The 27,169-nt window shown below is 37.6% G+C and overlaps 1 protein-coding gene across 2 annotated transcripts in view; it reads right to left on the bottom strand.

The window, feature by feature from the left end:
* The window catches only part of TBX20 (T-box transcription factor 20), a 40,809-nt gene extending 23,127 nt beyond the window's left edge, over positions 1-17,682 (bottom strand). Inside the window, exons 1-3 of one of the 2 annotated variants that reach the window (XM_044295304.1) lie at positions 17,199-17,682; positions 13,835-14,069; positions 7,949-8,113 (exon numbers count right to left, since the gene is read on the bottom strand). In XM_044295304.1, the coding sequence (XP_044151239.1) occupies positions 7,949-8,113; positions 13,835-14,069; positions 17,199-17,322 (524 nt within the window). In that variant the 5' untranslated portion in view covers positions 17,323-17,682. The remainder of the gene's footprint in view (positions 1-7,948; positions 8,114-13,834; positions 14,070-17,198) is intronic. The other variant, XM_044295305.1, reaches the window with a different exon arrangement.
* Positions 17,683-27,169: the final 9,487 nt, after the last annotated feature.

The raw sequence follows: 27,169 nt of genomic DNA, 5'->3' as shown, positions 1-27,169 counted from the left end.
GTCATTTGCAGAGATGCTGAAATATATTCTCCATTTTTCAAACCTGCACCTGGATCTGAATTGTTTTGTAATTGCATGTAAGCCAGTGAGTTATCAAATAAAATCTACCTGTATAGCACTACCTTCTGTTTATTATTTTCCTCATTCCTAAGTCCAACTCAGTAACATCACTGAGGTGGACGCAAATGCTCAGTTCCATCCTTCTACTGCTACTGACCATATATGCTGTTAGATGCTCTGACAGTTACAGGGAGAGAGCTGCCACCTCAAAATAAAAGCTAGGAGTGCAATTGGTGCAATGGATGGGGCATGATGATCCATGTGAGGCTCAGGGCTGGTTCTATGTAGCTTTTTTAGAAATAGATATGCTGTCTGATGTGCTGACTGACCCTCTTTTGCAGTTGTACTGAGCTGGAGGTGTGCCTGACTCCAGTTGGTCTTGCACCCCTGACTAGCCTGTCTGTCCCATAGGCTGATTTTAATCAGTGTAAGTATAAAGCTGTAGCCTGCTCTCACTGCATTCATTGGAAGCTGTCTAGCACCAGGAGACGTATAGAGCAGGCTCAGCATGCATGTTGGTACCTGCATTCCCTGGATTTAATGGAGGCTGTTATGGCACCAAACATGGTAAAAGGCAGAGTGGACCCAGCATGCATATGGAACCTGCACTCCCTGAATTTTATGGTGGCCATTATGGCACATAACAGGTAGTTTTTAATGTTAGGTTCCCATCTTATAGACATTTGGCAGACGGGCCCAAATAATTTTGTACAAAATGTAATTTGCCAAGAATCTCAAATTTACAAAATAAGCTTTTGCACCAGAGTATTTTCTATAACTATGGCATTATTGTACAAACCGGATTCCCAAAAAGTTGGGACACTAAACAAATTGTGAATAAAAACTGAATGCAATGATGTGGAGATGGCAAATGTCAATATTTTATTTGTAATAGAACGTAGATGACAGATCAAACGTTTAATCCGAGTAAATGTATCATTTTAAAGGAAAAATACTTTAATTCAAATTTTCACGGTGTCAACAAATCCCCAAAAAGTTGGGACAAGTAGCAATAAGAGGCTGGAAAAAGTAAATTTGAGCATAACGAAGAGCTGGAAGACCAATTAACACTAATTAGGTCAATTGGCAACATGATTGAGTATAAAAAGAGCTTCTCAGAGTGGCAGTGTCTCTCAGAAGCCAAGATGGGTAGAGGATCACCAATTCCCACAATGTTGCGCAGAAAGATAGTGGGGCAATATCAGAAAGGTGTTACCCAGCGAAAAATTGCAAAGACTTTGCATCTATCATCATCAACTGTGCATAACATCATTCGAAGATTCAGAGAATCTGGAACAATCTCTGTGCGTAAGGGTCAAGGCCGTAAAACCATACTGGATGTAGTGATCTCCGGGCCCTTAAACGACTGCACCAAAACAGGAATGCTACTGTAAAGGAAATCACAGAATGGGCTCAGGAATACTTCCAGAAACCATTGTCAGTGAACACAATCCACCGTGCCATCCGCCGTTGCCAGCTAAAACTCTACAGTGCAAAGAAGAAGCCATTTCTAAGCAAGATCCACAAGCTCAGGCGTTTTCACTGGGCCAGGGATCATTTAAAATGGAGTGTGGCAAAATGGAAGACTGTTCTGTGGTCAGACGAGTCACGATTCAAAGTTCTTTTTGGAAATCTGGGACGCCATGTCATCCGGACCAAAGAGGACGAAGGACAACCCAAGTTGTTATCAACGCTCAATTCAGAAGCCTGCATCTCTGATGGTATGGGGTTGCATGAGTGCGTGTGGCATGGGCAGCTTGCATGTCTGGAAAGGCACCATCAATGCAGAAAAATATATTCAGGTTCTAGAACAACATATGCTCCCATCCAGACGTCATCTCTTTCAGGTAAGACCTTGCATTTTTCAACAAGATAATGCCAGACCACATTCTGCATCAATCACAACATCATGGCTGCGTAGGAGAAGGATCCGGGTACTGAAATGGCCAGTCTGCAGTCCAGATCTTTCACCTGTAGAGAACATTTGGCGCATCATAAAGAGGAAGGTGCAACAAAGAAAGCCCAAGACGATTGAACAGTTAGAGGCCTGTATTAGACAAGAATGGGAGAGCATTCCTATTTCTAAACTTTGGCAAGAGAGAAAAGGGAGAGGCGCTCATAGGGTAGTAGGCGATGGTAAGCAGATAAACATGATGGATTGAATGTGCTCACCTTTGGGTGTTGTGCAGGTGTAAATGCACAACAGGTTAGACACACCAAAGATTGAGAGGGTGAGGGAGGTCCGTGCTGCCGGTACCCGTTCAGTCCCTTTGGATGGAGTTGCCAATAACTCCTAGGGAATGTTAGGTGCGAGAAGAGTGATTTGTGTCCGAAAACACACAATAAGGTACCTCTTTGGCGCACAGGGACGACCACAGTTTCAAGTTTTTTTGGTATATATACTATTTATTGTTCGGTTGACAATGCGTTTCGGAGTTTATAACTCCTTTTTCAAGTCTTGGGGGCGCCAACAGCAAGGGGCAACAGGCAAAAGGTGGCCGGGTGGCTGATGTGTGCTGCTGCTGTGTCTGGCGTCACTCCCGAGTGACGCCAGACACAGCAGCAGCACACATCAGCCACCCGGCCACCTTTTGCCTGTTGCCCCTTGCTGTTGGCGCCCCCAAGACTTGAAAAAGGAGTTATAAACTCCGAAACGCATTGTCAACCGAACAATAAATAGTATATATACCAAAAAAACTTGAAACTGTGGTCGTCCCTGTGCGCCAAAGAGGTACCTTATTGTGTGTTTTCGGACACAAATCACTCTTCTCGCACCTATTTCTAAACTTGAGAAACTGGTCTCCTCGGTCCCCAGACGTCTGTTGAGTGTTGTAAGAAGAAGGGGAGATGCCACACAGTGGTGAAAATGGCCTTGTCCCAACTTTTTGGGGATTTGTTGACACCATGAAATTCTGAATCAACATATTTTTCCCTCAAAATGGTACATTTTCTCAGTTTAAACTTTTGTTCCGTGATTTATGTTCTATTCTGAATAAAATATTAGAAGTTGGCACCTCCACATCATTGCATTCAGTTTTTATTTACGATTTGTATAGTGTCCCAACTTTTTTGGAATCTGGTTTGTACGTTATTTGTGTTTGCAAAGTACTGTTGCATTATGGGGGTTTTTCTTCGTGTTTCTAGCCATGGCGGCGTACATCTGCGCATTGGGATGTGCTGACTGACCCCCTTTTTTTGAAGCTATACTGATGTACAATTTTACATTAATCATGATAACTCCTTTAATATCAAAAATATATTTTTGCTCCATGCATGTCCCCACTGGTCTCATCATAGCATTTGACAAAAAAGTCAGCAATTTCCAAAAAAACATTTATGGGGTCATTTATCAAACTGGCGAAAAGTAATGTCTTAGTTGCCCATAGCAACCAATTAGATTACACTTTTCATTTTTGACAGCTCCTTTGGAAAATGAAAGGTGGAATCTATTTTAACATGTGTGACTCGTTTGTGTGATTCTCATTTCACTTAATTTCATGATGCCCTCTGAATTTGCACACAGTAATGTTATGAAGCACCCATTAAGATGCATAGACTGCTAGATATGACAGGATCCACTAGAGGGAGCCATTAACCACGACAGTACATGATATTCCTCTGTACAGGTAATGTGGGTATCAGTGTCCATGCAAGAAATTATTTTGACAGTGAATGATTGTTTGTGTAGTTGGTAAAAACTGGATTCTCCGTTTCTGCCCAGAGATGAATATTTCCTTTATGGCTGTTTGGATGATTTGTATAGTGTAAGTTATTGCAAGTGCATCGGTTCAATTATTCTCATCATATTTAAATGTCTCCTTAATTCAAATAATGATTCAATAAATTGCTTTATTGAAATTATCTTATTTAAAACATTTTGCTACAATCGATATTACTTTACTACTTTATCAGATTTGCTTTATTATCTTTAATGATTTGTATTCAGCTCCATAATTTACCTGCAGATAGTAAACCCTCTACTCTCCACATGTATGTGCATGAAACACTTTCATGAAATATTTAATTTGACTAGATTCAAAATAATAAGAATCTGATAAAAAAAAAAAAAGTTAGAATTTGATATTGATTTACTATTTATTGTGAGAACCAGGTATAATAAATAGGCGTTTTCAAATTTTCTGTTTAATATATACTGGACATATATTAAGCAAAATGCGTCATAATCTTGTTGCAAATCGTCCCGAAAAATTATAGTCCTATTTGTACCTAACTTGGACATTTCAAAAATGTCTAGAAAATGACAAGTGGCTAAAGGTCACCAGAGGTATCTGGCTGTCACTTTTCCCTCTCTTGCTATTGAAAACAGGGCATTCATGTGTACAGGGGAGTCAGTTTGTTGGCCAAACACTATTAAAGGTCTAAGGGTATATTCAAAGAAGCTGAAAAAGGGGAACATTTATTAGAGGTGTTATTTTTCTTGTGCAAAATACCGGCATGCACACAGCATCCATGAAGGGAAGTAGGAAAGGGAAATATATGACTGACATCTGACTCCATTTTGATAGATCACCCCTACTGTGTGAGATACTCTGCGCCTCCTACTGGAGCAAACTTTTTTCTGAAATATTATTCTGTAAATTATAAATATTTTCTGTATTTAATGGTAAGTAGATTTTGCACCTAAAATGAGGTAGTACAATCCTGCATCTGCCAGGATGCAACACAGTGGTGTAGGGCAAGATCTGGTGTAGGGCTGTTAATCTCTGCACAATTTAGCCAAAAATTATGGAAAGTCACAGTTATTATAGACTGGAACACCTTAAAGAATCATAAAGCTTATAACACAATTATATGAACACAATTTACTGTTCACTATAAAACCTGCACAAGCTTTTCCACCTTCCCAAAAATTCTAGTCATGGGACAAAATCCCATTATATCTATGGAGTGTCCATCAATTTACAGATGGTTGGTTATACTGGTCATTCGGTCACATATTTTGAATAAAACATATTCTGATCACAGCAACAATCTGCAAATAACATAGATTTTTTTTTTATTTGCATCATTTGTGACCAAGTAGGATAAGGATTGCTTTTTCAAATCAGTTTGTTCAACATGACTCCACCAAAAAGTGACCATGGTCTAAGTAAGCCCATATGTTCCCTACTACATGCGGTAGTATAATATAGTACTGAAATATATAGCTCACATACAATACAACAAATATATTTTTAAAGCTAGCCGATAAAGCAAGCATAGAGCAGAAGTAACACATTGGCATTATGCATTGACATGGAAAAATATTGCACTGTACAAGATATAATATAACCAAAAAAATTGAATTATGGTCCTTTCACTAATATTCCTAAAATAAAATCCAATAGGGCATTTTTTTCTATATTCCTTTAAAAAAGTATTTTCCAATTTCAGTCTATTCTTTTTCCAATCATTTCACCCATGGATTTATTTACAAGATTTAAAATCTACTAATGGAAATATACAGTGACTAGATATAAATGCTTTAGGATATCAATGCAAAGCCATGAGATGTTTCATATTGGCAATATTACAAGTTTTAATGCTTAAATTTGGTATTTTCCTAACATAATTCTGATTTTATAAGCTGGGTCACCTTTTCATGTCTTGTACCTGGTTATGCTAATCTCCAAATTTCTCTGTGGGAAATCTGTAAGGGCAGCCATGTAAACCATGGGTGAAAATTGGAAGCAAGAAAACCACATATGTTAATACTAATGTACAGACAAATATCGCTGTATGGAGAAAATGAGTATAGGCTCTGATGTTCTGTGATATTGTGAACATCACAATGGAGTATGTAGCATGTACAAAACTATTTACTGTTATACTGTTTTACATGCTATAGATCAGGTGCCAGCTCAGCCCAATGTAAAGGAAAATGAAGAAAAAAAAATATCCAATGTATACGCTTTCATAGTAGAAGTCTTCTACTTCTACTTTACATCTATTTTAAATTGAAATTTCCCGTACAAAATAAACTCTATATTCATAAAAAACATTTTTTTAGAATCTTTGGCAGTTTTTCTTTTTCCTTTTGGCAGTACTATACCAATGAAAATTAAATGCAACATAAATTTCTATAGCAATCAACACAAATGATAAGACTTCCTATATAGATAATCGATTATCAGTTTACTGCTGCTGCGAGGGGAACATGATATCTGCAAGGTAATCCTCATGATAATGGTAAGTAAAGAATTGGGGTAACAGTATGACAGTTCGATTGTTCTCTTGATAGGCCTAGATAAAGATGTCCACAGAAGAGCATTGCATGAATTAGTGCAATGTATGATGCTCTGGTTAAGTCACTACAGGGAGCTCTTTCTTGATACTGTAATAGCCTGAAAAGTTAAGCGAGACTCCTTGCTGTACTAAAAGTCCAAACAATGAGGAAGTTAAAGAGCCAGGACAGGAAGTAGAATTCAAGGATATCCAGAAAACATCTACATGTTTTTTTATGAAACCAAAAAAATGAATGGAATATTCACATATACAGTATTTTTCGCTAGATATGATAGGATCCACTAGAGGGAGCCATTAACCACGGCAGTACATGATATTCCTCTGTACAGGTACTGTGGGTATCAGTGTCCATGCAAGAAATTATTTTGACAGTGAATGGTTGTTTGTGTAGTTGGTAAAAACTGGATTCTCCGTTTCTGCCCAGAGATGAATATTTCCTTTATGGCTGTTTGGATGATTTGTATAGTGTAAGTTATTGCAAGTGCATCGGTTCAATTATTCTCATCATATTTAAATGTCTCCTTAATTCGAATAATGATTCAATAAATTGCTTTATTGAAATGATCTTATTTAAAACGTTTTGCTACAATCGACATTACTTTACTACTTTATCAGATTTGCTTTATTATCTTTAATGATTTGCATTCAGCTCCATAATTTACCTGCAGATAGTAAACCCTCTACTCTCCACATGTATGTGCATAAAACACTTTCATGAAATATGTAATTTGACTAGATGCAAAATAATAAGAATCTGATAAAAAAAATATGTTAAAATTTGATATTGATTTACTATTTATTGTGAGAACCAAGTATAATAAATAGGCGTTTTCCTCCTGCCTGCTATGGAAGTTAGTAGTAAGTACTACAGCCTGGATTGGAGAGGAATTCTACAGTTGAACATTGCCTATATGATTACTACAGTGAGCGGGGCCCTGGTGTAGTATACATAACAGTGCCATCCACAGATCCCCCATAACAGTGTCATCCACAGGCCACCATTAGTTCAAAACCCACCAAAAGCACACCTTTTGGTTAAAAATATATTTTTTCTTATTTTCCTCCTCAAAAACCTAGGTGCATCCTATGGGCCGGTGTGTCTTTTAGGGCGAAAAATACGGTAGGTTGTTAATATGTGCTACTTTTTTTTTTTTTAAATAAACAATAACCTGGTCTAAATTGATTTTCAGGCTTGATCTTGTCGAGGGCATGCCCAAAAAAGCCAAGTTCTATAATTTTGGTACAACTAGTTTTGTATTTTATGTATTTGTCAAGACTTGATTTTGAAGGAGTTTTTTGAGTTAGCAAATGGACGAGCTTCTTTTTTTCCAGAACATTCAACATGCTTGTTCATAGGTTATGTGTGGGTTTTGTATATTCATTTGAATGAGGTTAAGCTGCAATACCAGACATGGCCTACGGTTGAGATGTTTGGATCTGATCTGGTGGCCACCTGCTGCAGTTTCTGCTCAGAACTAACATGTCAATATTTTTTGGCCCCACTGTGAAAAATCCTGTTGTGTGAACAAGCCCTAATAGATGTGGCAAAGCTCTTTCGCCAGAATTATCTAAACTCCATTGTCACATTGGTGATGCTTATTATCTTACCAACTATTGCATAATTTCTGATGTTGTGACTTACCGAGCAGGTAGAGGAGGATCTGCTTTTCCTGCCACCAACCAAGAAGATCTGTGGTAGGCATATCTGTATCTCTTATTGTCAACCGGCACTATATCCATTAGAACTATGTATTTAGCATCTGGATCAACTCCTGAAAATGAGACCCTGATTGTAGGAAACATCCTCCTGGAAACAACAATAAACATAAAAAGATAAGAATTCTGAAAATAATAATAGTGATACAAATTAGTAAAAGCATAGACACTGTATATGTGATATCACTGTAGGAATGTCAAAAACATTTCTACAGCAAAAATTACTACAGTGTTGGTTCTACATAAATAGCAATTACTATTTACCTGTATATCATTAGTTAATATGTTACTATTATTAATTATAAATAATAAAAATAATAATAATTGTTCAAATGGCACACTTTATAAGCAGAAATGCTACAGTAACAACAAGGGACATTGTTAATAACCTGTTTCTGTAGCTTTTAGATAAAACTCAGATTTCTGATTATATGGAAAATAGGAAATGGGGGAGAAGTAATGTTATTGGGAAACAATTTTGATTTAAAGCTATTTGTTGCTTTTTCTGCAGTTCCCTAATTGTTGAACCTATACGTAATTGAAGTTAAATGTCTTAAAAATATAGCCTGTTAATATTTTGGTTGTAACATGTGCAATAGATTTCTGAAACATTTTTTATATCAGTTGTCTTATCCACATTTGGTTACCTTCAATATAGAAAATAACTTAATAACTGCATTTTGTGCTTACGCCATATGTACTGTATTGTATAATAAACCGAGTTTTGTGACATATATGTAAAATAAAGAAATATTAAATAAATAAAACAATTCATGACAAATATTTTTGTACCTTATATAACTAACTTCACCAGTAAATGGTTTGCTACAGGTAAGCGTCTAATAAATACGTTTTCAAAAGTTTAGACTGACAAGGGCATCCCTCCCCTCTATTGTTCAGCCCATTTACATTTTAACAGGCTATTAGCAGATTTTGCTGACATCATCAATTCAACACAACATCAAAGGAAAGTGATATCAACTCTGTACACTTAAGCAGGAATTTCCCCATAAAGTAAATTAACCTTTTTTGAATGAATAATATTTGGCTCATTGAAGGACAACAAGATTTGTATCAATTCTGCTTTACTGCAGGTTTAGGGCTCATACACACAAATGTGTGTGGCCTGTGCCTGTATTGTGGCCCGTAATGGGTTCATAATCTGCAAGATACGGAGTGGTGCGGAGTAGAGTCACAGAGCGGAAGCACTAAGGAGCACTTCAGTGGGATTTTGGTCCGCGCGGCCTGAGTGTTGTAGATTGCAGACCCATTCGAGTGAATGGGACACCATCTGTAAACTGAGGCCACACGGCATTGCGGACCTCTATTTGAGGTTCGTGTCCATGAGTAAGATGCCAATCTGTGTTCTGTAGTTATCCTCTTAGTTGTAAAAAAACCACAACAATATGGGGGTTGTATATCAGTCTATGATTGTCAGAAAAATGGTGATTGAAGAATCAGTGGTATTCATTATTGCAATGGCACCATTTTGTAATAAATTACTGTGATCTTCCCTTTATGTAAGGATATTTATTATCCTATTATGTCTCAAAAATAGAGTTCATGTGTTACAGGAAAAACCTGTCATAACGGTTCCTCGCCAGAGGTTCAGAAATATAAGTGACTAGCCCTGCAGCTAAAAATCTGCTGCAGATAATGTTGTCAGCAGCAGTGAAGCGGACACACAAGTGCTACTCAAACAGCATGACCCCAAACTTTTTTTGTATCTTGCTATCATCCGACAACAAGCTCTTGTCTTTCCCCCATACATGTTTAGCTCAGCCATGTGTGTACGTATTTTCAATTGGGAAAGTGGAGAAAGCCGCTGTCATACACCTCTGGCGGTGGCTTATTTCCCAGGAGAACAAAAAGATTGTTGGATATTGAAATTCAGCTCATCAGATTCCTTCTCTGTCAGGGGAGAGTCTGCCGCTCGCCGTAACATATAACGTTGTCGGCCAGTCCCGCCTTAACACTTTACTGCACTCTTCATGACATTTTAACTTGAATTGCAAATTCGTAAAATTACAGTTTGTGTTTATTAGTTTTAGTATACTATTATTCTATATGGTAATATCAGTGCATTATTATTAGTTAGTATTGCCATCGTAATATAGGTTTTCCAGGACCAACATAGGATAGGTAATCAATATAAGGCTGTTAGGGGGTCACTAATAATCTGTTAGCAGCAGAGCTACATCACAGTTCTGTACACTGCCTAGTGGCCATTCTCAGGTACTGCAGCTGATTACTATTCTAGTGAATCGGAGCTGGGCTGCAATACCACAGAATGGGCATTTTACAGTGTGGTTCTGGAACCAGTGGGGCTGCCTGATGTTGGACCCTCACAAATCTCATCTATGCCTGTAAGAAAGGCCACCAATATGTTATTCCTGAAAAATTCATTTAATATTATTTTTGTGCTTTATCAATGACCTACATCATTTTCTTGAACAATTAGCTAAGGGTGATAATGTATCTATTTTTCATGTGAAAGGAAGGCCGTATGAATAGGAGGGAGCAGTCTACCAGGGCAATGCTGCTTTAGAGTTCTCTAAGACATCGGTAGTATAAATGGTATATTATAGGTGAGAAGGAGTGTTACAGATTTTGCACTGGCTTCTGATGATATGACTAATAATAGATATATTATGATAATTATTGTTTCTATGGTACGTGCATGCTTATCTATTGACTATTAGACTGGAATCACACATGCAGAGTTAAATACAGAAATGGATATGAGAAAGAGTAGAAGTTTTGTCTGATGTACAATTCTTTCATTTTGAATCCATTCCATACTCAAAAATATTGTATCAAAAACTGCCACAAAATCTGAATGTGTGATTCAAGCCTCAAGAATTATTTTTAGGGATACTCTTTTTATGTATGAGCCACCAACAAGTGCAGGTCACAGCTATTTAGAGGTCAAAGATGTCAGCATATATAATTACCACTTAATTTTACCATCTTTTTTTAAAGGTCTCATCATGGACAATGGGGGTATATTGCACCTATATCGAGAACGGAGCAAGTTAAGGGGGGTGCACTGCGCATGCGCAGCTGCCATCCATACATTTTCTATGGGGCCGGCGAAAATAGCCGAGCGATATATGAACCAACATGAATATGCACCTTTGTGCAAAAAAGTTATTTTCTGATGTGTCACAGAAGTGTATTAGATTCAGTCTGTGAGAATCTGTTCACTATCTCCCATGATCATTAGAGTAAGGCCCCAAGTCAAGCCTTGACCAGTTAAAGAGGGACGATAGCATTTTAGAGCAGCCCCTAGATTCTAACAGGGTGTCACACAAGGGATTCACGTCCCCACCTATCCCTTGGTTGAACTTGATGGACGTTTGTCTTTTTTCAACCGTATTAACTATGTAACTATGTAACTATCTGGAACCCACAAACTGCTCTCATCTCACAATATTGTGACTGTCTAGCCAGAAAACGTAACTTATGTTGGTATTTTGGGATTTAATAGCACGGTAAATTGATACGTATGAGACATATATCAAATATTTCCGTTTTTGTGTTCATTTGCATCAGTAGTTCTTTCTTTCATGAGTGTGCAATCATTTTAAATAAACCAAATGTCCCATCAATGTATGGCCACCAAGATTTTGTTAAATGTATAGGTCAATTAATTAGTTTTCACAATTCCTCATATTAAGGCCTCATGCACACGGCCGTTGTAAATTGCAAATTGCGGTCCCCAATGCACGGGCACCGTCCGTGCGGCAGCCGGGATGGATCGAGACCCATTCAACTTGAATGGGTCCATGAGCCGTCCACACCGGTGCGGAGGCACAGACAGAAACTCTGTAGTGCTTCCGTCGGGTTCCCTGCCTTCGTTCCGCACCGGAGTTACGGCCGGTGCCCGTGTATTGCGGACCCGCTGCTTGCAGGCCTCAGTACGGCCATGGCCGGGCAACGGCCATGTGCATGAGGCCTGACAGATACATGCCACAACCACACATAAGCTTCATCTTAATTTGAAACTGTATGTTACGTTTGTGAGTCATGTATTGTCCAGGGTGAAATATGGTATTGAGTTGCTTGATGGGCTTGGGAGATTAAAATTCATAGAGCATGTAAATGGAACATATCCTAAATGGACAGTGTATGGTTCTAGGCGTTAAATCCTCTTCTGCAATCATGCAGGAGCAGGTCAGATGCCCAGTCTTCACACACCCAGGAGAGAGGTTAGAAGTGGTTTATTACTGCCTCTGCCTTCTATATTTGTTTATACGCTGCACTCAATGAGCACTTTGTATTGAATAGAAGAAGTAGTAACTGATCACATGATTGTCCGCTGGCTGGCTGAGCTGCTGAGTCTTAGCAGAACGAGATCAACGTATCTTCAAATAATACTGATGATGTCCATGTGCATTGCGTATTTTGTAGAACGGAACAACTAGCCCCTAATAGAACAGTATTATCCTAGTCCATAATGCAGACAATAAAAGGACATATTCTATTTTTTTGCAGAACGGAAATATGGGAATATGGAAACGGATTGCTCACGGAGTAACTTCCATTTTTTTTTGGACCCATTGAAATGAATAGATCCGCATACGGGCCACAAAAAAATGGAACGGACATGGAAATAAAATAAGTTTAATGCTCCCCAGAGATCTTTTATGATATATAAGAAAAATAGAAAAGAAAAACAAATTTGAATATTTGAACTTTCTGCATAATTTATTCCTAAGAAAAGTAAAAAGGCTTCTCACTATAAAAACTGGCATGAAAAATCCTGAATTGGAGCGCTTTCACACATTTTTGTGCACATATTTTAGTGGCATTTTTGGAGAAAATAGAACGTGCTGTAGCTCTTGGTATTTTACCTTCTCTTAGAGGGGAAAAATTGCATAAAGAAAATGCTAGTGGTCAAAGGCACTGTTTGAAAAAATGCCAGATAAAAGTACCACAAAAAATGCAGCAAAAACTGCAGACAGCCAAAAAAAAAAAAAATGCTTGTGCTTATTCAGCGCTTTTACAACCCAAAAAAACACAAGTGGAAACTCATGGACAAGAAAATATTTCAGTAGCCCACGTAAAAAAAGTTAGGGCCACTAAATCTCCAAGTACATAAAAAAAAATAACTCCAGTCATTTTTGGAGTATTATTTTCATTTTATATAGAATTACTAAGACACTCTCATTCCATTGAGAATACAGACGCATTTGCCCTGTTCTAAAATGAACACAATGAATTGGTCTTTTTTTATTTATTGTTGCCACATTTATGTACTGTAGGGATATTTTCTGGTTGTTAAAGGTACAGTTTGCTTATGGAAATGTATGTAAAATTGAATGAACCTTTCATCTCACCAGGAGGTAAGGATTAGTTAGTAGACATGGCCGGCCAGTGTTTTCTGCAAGATTTCCTTGTGATTTTCTTTCTGGGGTATAACATGGACCCTGAACCTGATGTCAGCTGTACAAATTATGTGTAATGTATAAGCTGTCATTTTTATTGCTAGATTTTTCTTGTTTATGCTCGGGGCCTCAGAGATAATACACATATGTTTTGGAGTGACCATTAAATGCATTCCATTGCTTTTCAATACTTATTGCAACATGCGAAAATGTGTGGCGTGAAATTAAAAAACAAAGCCTGGCTTTGTATTATCACATTATTACAATTAATTAAGATTTTTATTTTTCATATTAACATGATAGTTATCAATAATCATAATTGTACCTGACTAAATTTAAGAAAATTATCTTGGATTTTTTTCATTTATATACATTTTTATATATTTTTTTTTCTATGTTATCAGACCGCAAGCAAAACTTACCTGCCAGACTTGGTAATGATCATTTCTGTCCCTAGGTCATGGAATTTGTCCCACAGCTCCTTGGTTTCCAAGCTGCAAGAAATCTTGGCCATCTCTTCACTGGGGATGATGGGAGTAGTAGGGATTAGAGGCTCTGTACACAGAGAAACTGGACTGCTGCTAAAGTCCCCATGAGGGTCCACACTGGATATGTCATTAAGAGGCTGCCCACATGATGACTTCTCCACAAATTGTTCTAACACAAAGGAAAAAAGAAAATGTATAAATGACAGAATTAACAAAGACACCAAGAAATAGTCCTGGAAAGTCTCTCTCTCATTTAAAAGCAATTGAATCTACTGGGCTGGAGATGAGAAAGATAAAACTGTGCATTAGTGTCCATTCATGTCATGTCATTGAGGGCCTTCATGTATAAAGTATGCTGAAAAGTAATAGAAATGCATACTGGTATAGCATGGCCAACACTAGGCATTACTAGAGAAGCAGTAAAATATTCTTTAAGCAAGTACTAAAAAAGGTAAAATAAGAGAAATGACAGAACATGTATATAAATAGTAAGTTGAGTTAAAAAAATTATTATTTTAAATATATACTATAGACAAAGTATTATTATGACTAGGGATGATCAAATCGAGCTTCAGAGCCAAGATCCAAAGTCGATTCGTTCCTAAACTTCATTTTAATACTGTACAGAGACCTGTCTCTATACAGCATTAAAATGTATGTGCTGTGGCGAGGCAAAATAGTCCGAAGTCGCGTGAGATTTCAGTGAATAATTCCGGGCTTCAATTCTGCAACTTTAAAAACATTTTAAAACAGCAATCCTCGGTGGCGAAGCAGGCATCGGATTCCTGGTTTAAAACTTCGGCTCTTGGATCCCCTAAATATGACTTTCCATACACAGAGCATGCACACGCAGAAACAGCCTATATTGCAAGATATGCAATCAATTATATATATAGTGATACTATGAGTATATCTATCTATCTAAAGGAATTTTACAGAAGTATTGATAAAAATATCTTTATTCATATGATATATGACAATTTACCTTAGTATAACAGTCCAAACTTGCATACAAATATTTACTGTGTAAAAAAGTCATACTGCATTGTGTCAGGTTTGTGATTTCGTTTTGCAGATTTTAGTTTTCAATAGCAAAGTGAGCATAGGATTTAGAAAGATAGATTAGATAAATAGATAGCTAAAATATACTGATAGATAAAATCTCACTGAATTTTAAATGATATAATGAATGCCAAATAATTATTTTAGTGATAACGGACTAATGGAAACTGCGGTCAGTAATAGGGAGAAAACAACAGGTTACAGGGTCCTATGGTTGAACCGGTTTATTAATGAAGCTACATATGGTAGCCAAAGCAAAACAATGCAAATTGTGCAGTGCATTGTCGGTGCTCCATCCACTTCTTTATGCACATAAAAGTTCAGCATCCTTATGCCAGTTATATCATGGTTACCCAGAAGTATTACATAAATCAGTGTCAAAAGCGACATTTGGGACATAATCGTAAAATTAATGGAATGGGTAATTGATCATTACAACTAAAAACAGGGACCGTGAATGGCAGTCACTTAAAGATTTTAAAACGAAAAAAGAACGATGTAAGTCAAAACATGAGCTTATACTACTATAGCGTGAACTAAAAAATGTGGAAGAAACGAAAAATGTAAAAAAAAAAGGCAAACAGGCAGTTGCTTAAAAGGTGATTCCCTTGGGAATTGCCAGAAAGACAATTCCTGAAAGGTAAACAATATTATATATATATATATATATATATATATATATATATATATTTTCTGTATCTATAACATATATAAAATGTATGAAATCTCACAGACTCACATAAGATTAAAACTATATTTATGTACGTAAATACTATGCTAAATAATGATCCAGAAAAGTAAAGTGAAATATCATTAATTAATATATAAGCCTTAGGATCCAAAACCAGTAACTTTATTTAAAAGTATTTAAAAAATATATATAAAAAATTTATATAAAAAATATATATAAAAAATGAGGAAGTTACAATTTAGGTGGTTAATAAATAAAAACACTGCTTATTTCTTGGTGTGCTCTATCTTTTCCATTAAACCGTCTGGATTACACGGAGATGGAATAGGGTCGGATCACTATTCTGTTGGTAGAAAAAATATCTGGAGATGCGATGATGATTTTTAATTTATGTACATGGATTTTCTGTAAATATATACCAAAAGAAGTAACTTTTTTTTATCTGAAACATTTCTGTAGAAACAAAACAGAATAAAATATAATATTACATCACAGACAATGAATATTTCCACAGCGGAAGTTATTGAAATGTCAGGTATTAATATTTATTTCAGGGATTCCTTGATACCTTCGGCGCTAGGAGCCAAAATATTATTCAAATTTCTATTTCGCCTAAAAGTAATTTGTATGTTTTTAGGGAATCCCCCTTTCAGTATTGGTTTACTTAGTAGAATATTCCAGTGTTTATTCAGAATATTTCTAATCTCTTTGTGAACCCTATTATAAGTGGTAATAAAATCCCCTTTGAATTTTGAAGTCTTACTCACGTGTGGATTTGTTTAGGTTGTACTCTCGGACATTCACTTTGAGTCAATTTACATGCTTTTTTATTGGCTACTGAGATGATCTTCCTTGGATATTTTTCTTTAAAAATCTATTTTGTCAAATCTTGGCTTCCCTTTCAAAAGCAATGTTATTAGAACAATTCTTTCTCACTTTCCAATATTGGCTGAAAGGAATATTATATAACCATTTGTGGTAATGACTGCAATGAAAATCAAAGTAACTGTGGAAATTTGTGGATGGAAAGTGAGCACTAATCCTATTTAATTCAAACTTCAAATAACGTTCAGATAATTGCATTTAGATAAAATCTGCACATAAAATAACCAACCAGATTCATCATTTATAAAATAAATCCCTAAAAGTTCCTATTCCTAAAGCTTTATAGCTGATTATTTCTGCCCTGAATAACGCCGGATGTTTTCTCTCTTAATAGACAGACAGTTTCCCAGTTGCCGGAGGAGTGATTTAAACTTTTAGACAAGGCTGATTTTAGTTTCACGTTATACGCTACATTGAAAAACTCATGTATAAAAGAATAGTTGGCATCAAATCTCCAGTTTTCCATCAGTTCTGGGTCTCATCTTGTAGAGGTAGCAGCTAGATTTTATACATATAAACAATATATAGCTATTACAGATAATAATCTAGGAAGTATATAGATTGCACGCTCACACACTTTAGAACATAAGACGTTATGCGTCCATGTGCAAGTATATACAGTATATATTTATTGTAGCTGTTCTCATCTTATGTACTCACCCAGTGGCTTGATCGTACTCTCAGTGTCCTTGTCTTTGCCTGTCCCACTAGACATGATGGCAGCAATGGAGAAGGCATTCGCCCTGGAGGAGAGCTGAGGCTTGGGAGAAGCTGTGTACTCCATGCTGGTCTATGTTTCCACAGGGTTCAGAAGCAACAAGTAGTCTTGAAAAGCAGGCAGCCCACTTCCCTAGCTTCTTTAAAGATGCAGTGGACAGGACGGGGTCAGGGAGAGCTTTAGGAGCAGCACATTGTCATTGAGTCTCCTCCAGGGGCTGCTGCTCTCCTTGGGATGTTGGCACTAAGTATGAGAGTGTTGCTGGCATGAGGTCAGGAGGAGCTGGGGTGGGTCTAGAGCTTTGGCTGCAGCTGCACTGAATGTAGTAGTGTGTGGACTCTCTGCCTCCCTTCCTTAATTTGATGGCCACACAGATCCTATCTAACCCCTGGCCAATTGGAGTCCTTGAGCGTCATATGTGCTGGATTCAGCTGATAAATGCCTGGGAGGTGGTGGGCACAAGGGGTGAAGCTTGCAGCTACTTCATTATCATTATTAGGACTCTGCACCCTGCTCTCTTGCTCTCATACAATTAAGGGGTGGAGTAGCCTGTCCAGAAGGAGGATACTAGGGAAATTGGGACATTATTGTCATTTCAGGATTATTTGCAGAAATGGCCTAAACACAGGCAATTGTCTTATCACAAATATTATAGGATTAAGGACAGCGAAGTGTCGTGTCTATATCACTTCCCATCAGATGCCCTGAATGATAGGATAAAGGCTAGTAAGACCCTCTACTCCATGTAAATTGAGACATGCTGAGCCATATTATGAAGGACACAGGACAGAGGTCTAGTGGATGACATTAGTGACACCAGCTAGCGTGCAATTACATTTAATGACAGGCGTCTGCCCATGATGCTAGGAGTATTAGTAAGTGATAGAACAGCTCCCAATTACTGTACCTCCCCACCAGCAAGGGATATATCCTGCTACTGGCAATTAATGGCAAATTGTCCACAGTATTGTTATCAGTCTGGGCTAATTATCTGGAGCATGAAATTAAAATACCTGGAAAACAAAATCAAGAATAATAAAAAAAAAATTAAATACTAATATCTAGTTTTATTAGATACACAGAGAGAAGTGAACCGCACGAGAAGACGTCGTCAGAGGCTAACTAGGGGATGTTTGACAGTAGTTGGTGTTTCCTACATGTATGTACTTTATTATACATGACATTCTTCTGTGTAAAATAGGAGCAAAAAACATAAAAATAGAAACAAAATCATATGATTGGAAATTGGTATCTATCTATCTATCTATCATTATATCTATTTTCTTTCTTATCATGCGGCAGTAACGTTTGTGTTCCTATGTGAATGTTTACTGTAGCAGCAGATGTTGCTCCTTGTGCCCATGTGCTATAAGGAGACTCGGCGGCTACATTTGTATAGTCTGCACCCTTCTGCTATCATATCCAGACCCCTTTCTCTCAGTGGGGATAATCCACTTGACTACACAGATTTTGTGAACAGGACAGAGCTCCTCCAGCAGACTATGGGAAAACACACAGAGGAGCAGGCAGCAGAAAGCCGCTCACTGCAGGTACATTGATAAATGTGTTTTCCTACAATGACATATCTCTGGACATGTCTATTAACGTTAAAGAGGGTGGGGGTCAGACCCTGAGACCCTGACCAAACTTTATTGCTGTAATATGTGTGTGTATATATATATATATATATATATATATTCATTATTTATTTATTTTTACTTTTATTTTATAGCTATATTTATAGGCATTACAGCAATAATGTTGGGCCAGGGTCTATCTATATTTTTCTTTTTATGTATTATTATTTTTCTTCTATATTTTGTAACTTGTTTTATTTGATCATAGTAGTTATAGTATTCTAATTAAGTACCTGCTTTTATTGTAAAATTTTACGTAGGAACTATATATATAATGTATATATGACTCTGAGAGCAAAATGTGTTAGCCACATGAAACCTCAAAAATCAGATCAAGTCATGTGAGATGATGGTGCGATGCCTCCTGTTTATTGATGTGCCAGTTATTGCCACTTGTTGCAAACTGAAAGACACAGAATCCTTGAACTGAGAGACAGAACACTATACTCCTAGATTAAGATGTCAGCACTGGTCAATGTTGCATGTCCCAGTGCTAAGTGCACAAAGGCAAACCTCTGCAAACCTCTGGCCAGATCATCAGATTAGAAGAATGGTGCGTAGTGATCCATTCTGTACCGCAACTAAAATTGTACATCACATCCCGAGCATAGGGGTGGCAAAAAGTGTCTACACAACCATCAGAAGGCATTTGCAAGACATTGGGCTACAAACAAGACGTCCAGCCTCATATGTTCCATTGACCTCATGCCACCATCTCAAAAGGCTATCATGGTACACAGCAAGATGGCAATGGAGGCTGTACTGCAGGTCTGTCCTCTTTAGCGATGAGTCACGCTTTTGTCTTGGACACAGTGATAGCCAGAGGCGTTCACAAGGGAATGTCAGACCAGTCAAACTTAGATTATAGTGTGGTATAATATACGGTAACCAGACTCCTCTAGTCTTCATTTCAGGTACACTAACAGCTCTGTTTTACATTGATTTGGTCATAGAAACAGTGGTTCGGTCATTTTTCCAATGTGTCCCAGGTGCCATTTTTCAACAAGATTAGTGCATGCAGTATGTTGCCCATGCTGCTGTAAGCAGTCTGCAAGCCCTAAACATGCTACGATGGCCTATAGAGTCTCTGGACTTGTCTGCTATTGAGCACATCTGGAATGTCATTGGTCGGCAATTGCAAAGGAAGCTTCCAGCAACAGATCTTGATGATTTGCTTATCCAAGTGCATTCAGTGTGGCAAAACATTCCTCAGAAAACCATCCATAACCTAACTGATAGCATGCCAAGGCATATAAGTGCATGTATTTCTTTACGTGGAATTCATACTTAGTTTTCATTTTTCATATTATTAGCATGCGTATCGATTCTTTGATTTCTATAATTCCGTGACTTGGTGCTACAATTTTGATGTTGAGGATTGTATATTAAACATAAATAAATAATATATATATACATATATATTTCCTACATATAATTTCACAATAAAACCAGGTATTTAATTAGTATACTATTACTCCAATGATCAAGAAAGACGACTAAATGTTAACTATTACTGTAAGATCCTTTCAGCACTTTTATAGCTTGAAACTGATTGAGGTTTATGCAGATGTACCAGTCATTTAGTCTGATTTAAACCTGAGAGGTGCTCCGCAGTAGCAATGTAGCTAAACTTTCTAGTGTTGTGGTTGTTTTTACTGTAATGAGTTTATAGTAATACATGCTGAGCAATGCTGTGCAGCGACCTCGTAGAAGGGTATCTTGTGTTCCCTCTGGAGAAGTTTTTCTTTGCCTCCACAACCTGATAACGAAATGACTCTAGTCTAGACACATATGGCTTTCTCTGTCTCTTCACAGTCTCCTTCTTCTTTGGACAATTTTTTTATTTCCTCTCATGCTATTTTCTCATCATTTATACTGTATAATAATAATGCAAATAATTAAAAAAAATAATGTATTCATTATTTGTATTATAAGTATTACTACATCTAATAAGGACAAGCAAGGCAAGTTTTTTTTCAAAAATAAAGAAATTAGATACTTAATTTTTTATTACTATTATTATTATTATCTTCGTCATGATTATTATTATTATTCACACACACACAGTGAATTCTATGCAATATCCCTTGTGCTATAAAATTATCCATGCAGTGTACACTACCAGGTAGCTGTGGTCATTTGTTTAGTTATTTATACTATAATTAATCAGACAATATTTATTCTACAATGCAACACCTGAATCTTATTTCCATTAATGGGTGGAGTAATTATATTATATATCTCTCTGCCATGTCTATCTATTATCTATTTCATATTTATCTATCTATCGCTGTTATATCGATCTATTATCTATCTATTTCTATCATATCTGTCCATTTTCTATCTATTTCTGTCATCTCTATTATCTATCCATCATGTTGATATCTATTATCTATCTATCTAGGTCATATTATCTATCTATCTATCTATCTATCTCATATCTATCTATCTATCTATCTATCTATCTATCTATCATGTCTATCTATTATTTATGTCATGTCTATCTATCTAACTATCTAGAAGGTAAAATGAGGCAGCATTCCAAAGTAGTGAAAAATGGTGGACCACTTTATTCACACAACTTGCAATGTTTCAGCCCAACACAATGAGGCCATTTTTCACTACTTTGGAGTGCTGCCTCATTCTAACTTTTAGATATACATAGGCTCAAAAACCTACAGCCTGGAGGGATTGCACCCACTTTTATAATTCTGACTAGTGCTGCTGTTTCTTTATCTATCTATCTATCTATCTATCTATCTATCTGCCCATTTCTGTCATATTATTCTAACAATAATATTCATATAATTATTATTAACTTAAAGGTAACTATTGACCTCCCTGTCCAGTTGTTTGCATGGACACATAGCTGTGGTTCACCTGATGAAAGCACTGTTTTTCTTTTGTTGATCTGAGGCTCCGTTCACAAGTTATGATAATTTTTGTTTCAATAAGTAAATGAGGCCCTTGGTGCACAAGGGCAAGACTGTTGCTCTTGTTGCACCCAAGCCCCACTCTTTTCTGTCGCTAGCCTCTCCCTCACTGCTTTGATTGACAGGACTAAACAGGGGCAAAGCAGCCAGGGAGGGGTTGGCCACATAAAGAAGTGGAGCTTGGGTGCAAAAAAAGCAATGGTAGCACCCTCATTGCACCAAAGGCCTAATTTGCATATTAAGAAAAAAATATTATACCCTTAACCAGGTGAACCACAGCTACAGTATGTGTCCATGCAACCAGTTGGATAGGGAGGTCTTGGTGACGCATTACCTTTAAATCATTTCCTGGTAATAATTGTTCACTATTTTATGATTATTATTAATTGTCAATAATAGTGTGGTAACACTTATTGTTATTTAGATGGGAATACCACTTTAAAAACAAACAGTGTTTTTTTTTTTTATTATAGCAGTGAATAGGAAGGAAGATATGTGATCAGCACTGGACACAGCCAAATAGCTCAGTTTTCACCTAACCTCTGTGTGAGTTCCTTGCACCTGCTCCCTATAGTAATCACATTTAGCTCTCTGTCCCTCGCTCCCTTTGTACTGTGTACCATCTCGCTGGATCCTCTATGTAAACCAATCCCTATATTTATTTTATTACAAACTGGCTACTTCATTTTTTTTTATTTTTTTTTTAACGAAGACCATGCCAAGTCGCAAAGCATGTGCTTGAATGTCTGCTTAGAGGCTATTTGTATGTTTCCCTGCAGTATACTGATATCACTTGTTGCTAATATTTATTTTCACCCCTTGTAAATGTATATTTTAAGTCTGTGAGGTTGATTAACTTGTTATTGTGTTTACTGGTTGAAATATTTAGAACTGGTGTTAAAAGACACGGGGCTTACAAAACTGTCGGTTTAGCAGTTTTTAATATGATATGAACCTTTCCAAGTTCTTGCAAAATGGTTACCATTGTTGATGGTACCAAAACTATCCATCCAGTAAACACCTGAATTGTAGAACATGTAGAATTTAAAGAACTATGAGCCAAATTTAGCTAAAATACATATTATTCTGTTAGCACCTTTTGTATACTGATCATCCTATGTTCAGAATAGAGATATAAGTACCTATATTAGCTTCTGTAATTTGAACAGTTTCGTTCTATGTGAAGAAAAGCAGATGCATAACAAAACACTAAAAGTATTTACTTTAATAAAGACTTAGCCACTTATCTCGACCCCACTACTGAAGAAGAGCTTGCATGTAGAGATAAGCAAATTTCCCAAAATTCGTTCTGTTTCCAGTTTGGTTGAATTGCCTGTCAGATTTGCTTCAATCCAAATTAATATAACCCAAATAAAAAATGTCTCAGCTGCCCTAAAAAGTCACGTGTGACTTCAGAATTAAATAAAGTTAATCTCCAAGTTAAAGGGGCTACGAAGCCAATACATATTGATGACCTCTTCTCAGGATAGGTCGTCAACCTTTGATTGGAGGGGGTCAAACTATTGGCAGCCCCCACCATTCAGCTGTTTGAAGAGGAGGCAGTGTTTGTGCAAGCGCTTCTTCCTCTTCTAGGTTACACTGAGCGTTATCTCGGAAGTCTCGGCAGCACAGTGTAATTACAAATGCTTGCTCCATTCACTTGAATGGGACGAGCACTTGTAATTACGCTGCGCAGCCGCTGCAAGCAAGACGACATGCAGTGTAATCTTGAAGAGAATCAGTCATCATATGACGTACAGCTGATCGGTGGAGGTATCAGGAATTGGACTCCCCAATGATCAGATATTGATTACCTATCCTGAGAATGATAATTATCATATAATTTATCCTGCTTGGTGAACGGCGTAAGGAAAAAAAAAAGCCATATTTACTATTTTTTTCTTATCTGACACTAAAAAAACGAAGAAGAAAAAGAATAAAAAGCACTCTAAAACAGTTTGTACCCCATATGTATACCAATAAAAACTACAAGTCAATTATTCACTTTAACTGTTATTGCATTGACCCAGAGAATAAGGTTATCATGTCACATATGCTGCATGCTGCAAAGTGAATGTCACAAATTTTATATTGTTTTTTTCCCCCCTGATGCCCACATAACTGATGCATGTGTTCCATCCATTAGTGTGCTAACCTACTGGCATGTTTGCATCACCTACAATTCTGTTGCTTTGGCCATGTCTACCAGTACTATACCTTGCCTACCTGTTCAATTACCTGCCTAGTAAAAAAGCTCACTGCTTGCATTGGCCCCACCAACCAGCCGTTTACTGGCCCTGCCTACTTGGCTTGATCAAGCCTTCTACCAGTTTGGCTTGGCATTCAGCATGGGCCACTTCTACATTTTTTCCAGGGCCACTTTAAGTTTCCAATATGCCCCGGCTCATTGCTATTCATTTCAGCGATGGAGCTACAAAGAACAGCTGACTGCCAAGGGGTCGGGGGGCCAAACACTTGTCAGTCAGCTAGTGATGGCCCTTATAGTGCGCCCAGTAGTTATAATGCCCCCTATAGTGGTCATAGTATTTATAAATAACCCCTGTAATGGCCCCAATAGTCATAATGCTTCCTGTAGTGCCCTCAATATTTATAATGCCTGTAGTGCCCCCAGTAGTTATAATGCCTCATTGTATTGCCTTCAGTAGTTATAAAGCCCCCCTCTTATTATGCCCCCCACAGTGCCCACAGTAGTTACAAAAAATTTCCACTGTAGTGCCGCAGTAGTTATAGTTCTCCCCAGTAGTTATAATGCCCCCTGTAGTGCACCCCATATTTATAATCCCCCCTGAAGTGCCCCTGTGGTTATAAATCCCTCCTGTAGTGCTGATAAAGAAAAAAACTGATTCCCTTTCCATGCCACCATCTGGAGTGAGTTACCTGTGTCCCTGCACAAGCAGTCGCAATGACATCTTCCTGACCTCCCACACCAGTATGCAGTTGGTCATGATGTCATCACACCGCCTGAGACCCAGTGCAGTAAGTCGCGATGATGCCTAGTAGTGCTTTGAGAGTGAATAGTAGGGATGGGAGCTGCAAATTAGCTGCAATTTACTTCGCCTACCATACTCAAAGCTTACTAGGCGCTTTCTATAACAAGAAATAGTACCACCCTGGATCCCAACCAAGGCCTCTCAGGCAGCTAAGCTAATTCTTTCTGCTTATCTCTGATAAAGGGCAGTCGTCAGCTGTTTGTTGGTATGAGATACTTGATTTTCGTTTCCTTTTGGAAGGAAGACTCGTTTGCCCCTCTAGTTTCCAGAGAAGCATTATGCAGATATATTTTGTTTTCCTTAATTTTGGAAGGAGAACTGATTTGCATGACTCATTTCCAAAGGATGTCTTTCTCCTTCCTCCAAATCAAGAAATTTTGGATGAATTCTGAATCGGTTTGCTCGTTTCTAATTTGAACCCATACCCTCTTCCCGTTAAATCAAGACATAACCCATGGGTTGCAAAGCATGTATGGCATTTTTTGCACATATTGAGACAGAATTCTGGCACATTTAGCTTTGTAATTCTCCCCCATTAAACTGGGTCTGTCAGCAGTTTTAAAAATGTTAAATTGCTAACAGCAGTAACACGGCTGAAGAGAGAGAGCAGTAAAGCATACTTTTTGTGAAGCTTTTGTCATCAGGAATAGAAGTTTTATTTATCCAGATCCTGCTTCTGCAAGTGCCCTGCTAGTGCATTCCAGACAACTAGTGCAACTTAAAAGTCTTGGATATGAGAGAGGGAGGTTCAGATTATGGAGTATGTTAGTATTAAATCATTGTCGGAATGAAGAGCAAGGGTAGGGTGGTAGAGAGACATGAGGGAAGATATCTAGGGCTGTGCAGCGCTGTGGAGAGCTTTGTGGGTGAGAGAAATAAGTTTACATTTTATTCTGTGGGCAAATTCTATTAGTAGTGAGCTACATAAATCCAGGCTAAAATTAATCAAAGCAAAAGCATGCTGCCTAAAAGTTATGGAATTGCCCCAGAAATGGAAACAATGGGTTTAGGTAGGTTAGTAGACGTAGAGATACAAGATGTTAAGTGTTTGAAAGATTCCGTTTTAGATAAAGTGCTGACATGATGTTGGAGACAGTTGACAGGCAATCACTGGTATTTTGTAGAATTGCAATGGTGATGTCAATAGAAGATGTATATATGGTAATAGCTGATTGTTTGTCCAATAGGGGCTGTGGAGAAAAGTGGAGACAACCTAGAACTACACCCTGAGGTACCCCAACATCATGGGGAAGAGGGTAGGAAGTAGAGCCAGCAAATAAGAGAATGAAAGAACAGAGAGAGGGGAGGAAAACCAAGAGACAGCATTGTCCTCAAGGCCAGTTGATTCTGGAATGCTGAGGAGAAGCTGGTAGTCTACAGTGTCAAATGCTGCATAGAGGCCCACAAGAATAAGAGAAATATTGATGTTGAATTTAGCCATGAGAAACCCTTTTAAAGACTTTTGTAAGGACATTTTATGTAGAGTGCAGACTCTAGATAGTAAACATATGTAGGTCAAAAAAGTAAAAAAAATAAATAGGTGAGAGATCAAACGTTCTAGAAGTTCAGAAATGAAGGGGAGATTAGAGACAGGTTGGTAGTTAGTAGTGGGTAAGCTATGGCAACATTCCTTTCTGTGCTGGTCCTCAAGACTGTATGTTGGATCCAGATTACTTTGACATTGTAAAGCACTGTTGTGGTTCTCTCAACATGTTATGGTGTTATTGGCCGTGCCCATTCCAATATGGTAATAGGGAAGTACAGCCCTGGGCTCCATGATTGGTGGCGAAGACACTGGAGAAGATATACTAACACTGGCAATACATATGCCAGTCTTAGTATAAAGTCTGTGCAAAATGCTTCATATTTAGGGGCACAGACATCTTTATAAACTTGCTGTATCTTTGGGCAGTGTGTGAATCTACAAATCTACATCAACAATTACCTGGCATAGATATGACCTATAATTTACACCAGGTTCTGCTGGCTTAATAATAGTAAATCTGATGTGACGCAGGAAGTCACCACTCTCAAGCTAACTACCACTTTTCTTGCCACTTTTGAAACATGTTAAGAGAAGTGAGAGTTGAAATGATGTGCTGTACATGGCATTTTCCATATTTTCCTACTTTTACATTACTTTTCTAGCACAAACCATTTGATATATGTGCCTCACAGTGTATAGAGTTGCTGCATGCTAATCAAGATATACTGCAGGTCTAAAGACCACCACTGCCTGCTTTGTCCCTCCCAAGTTTGTGAGAGGCTATTGAATATGTTTTCAGCTGTTCAGTTCAGCTTCTCTGTAGAGAGATAATTCAGTTTATTCCTC

Source organism: Bufo gargarizans, chromosome 5, assembly GCF_014858855.1.
Source record: "Bufo gargarizans isolate SCDJY-AF-19 chromosome 5, ASM1485885v1, whole genome shotgun sequence".
Lineage (NCBI taxonomy): Eukaryota > Metazoa > Chordata > Amphibia > Anura > Bufonidae > Bufo > Bufo gargarizans.
Note: the sequence above shows the minus strand (reverse complement) of the source record. Positions and strands in the feature narration are given on the sequence as shown.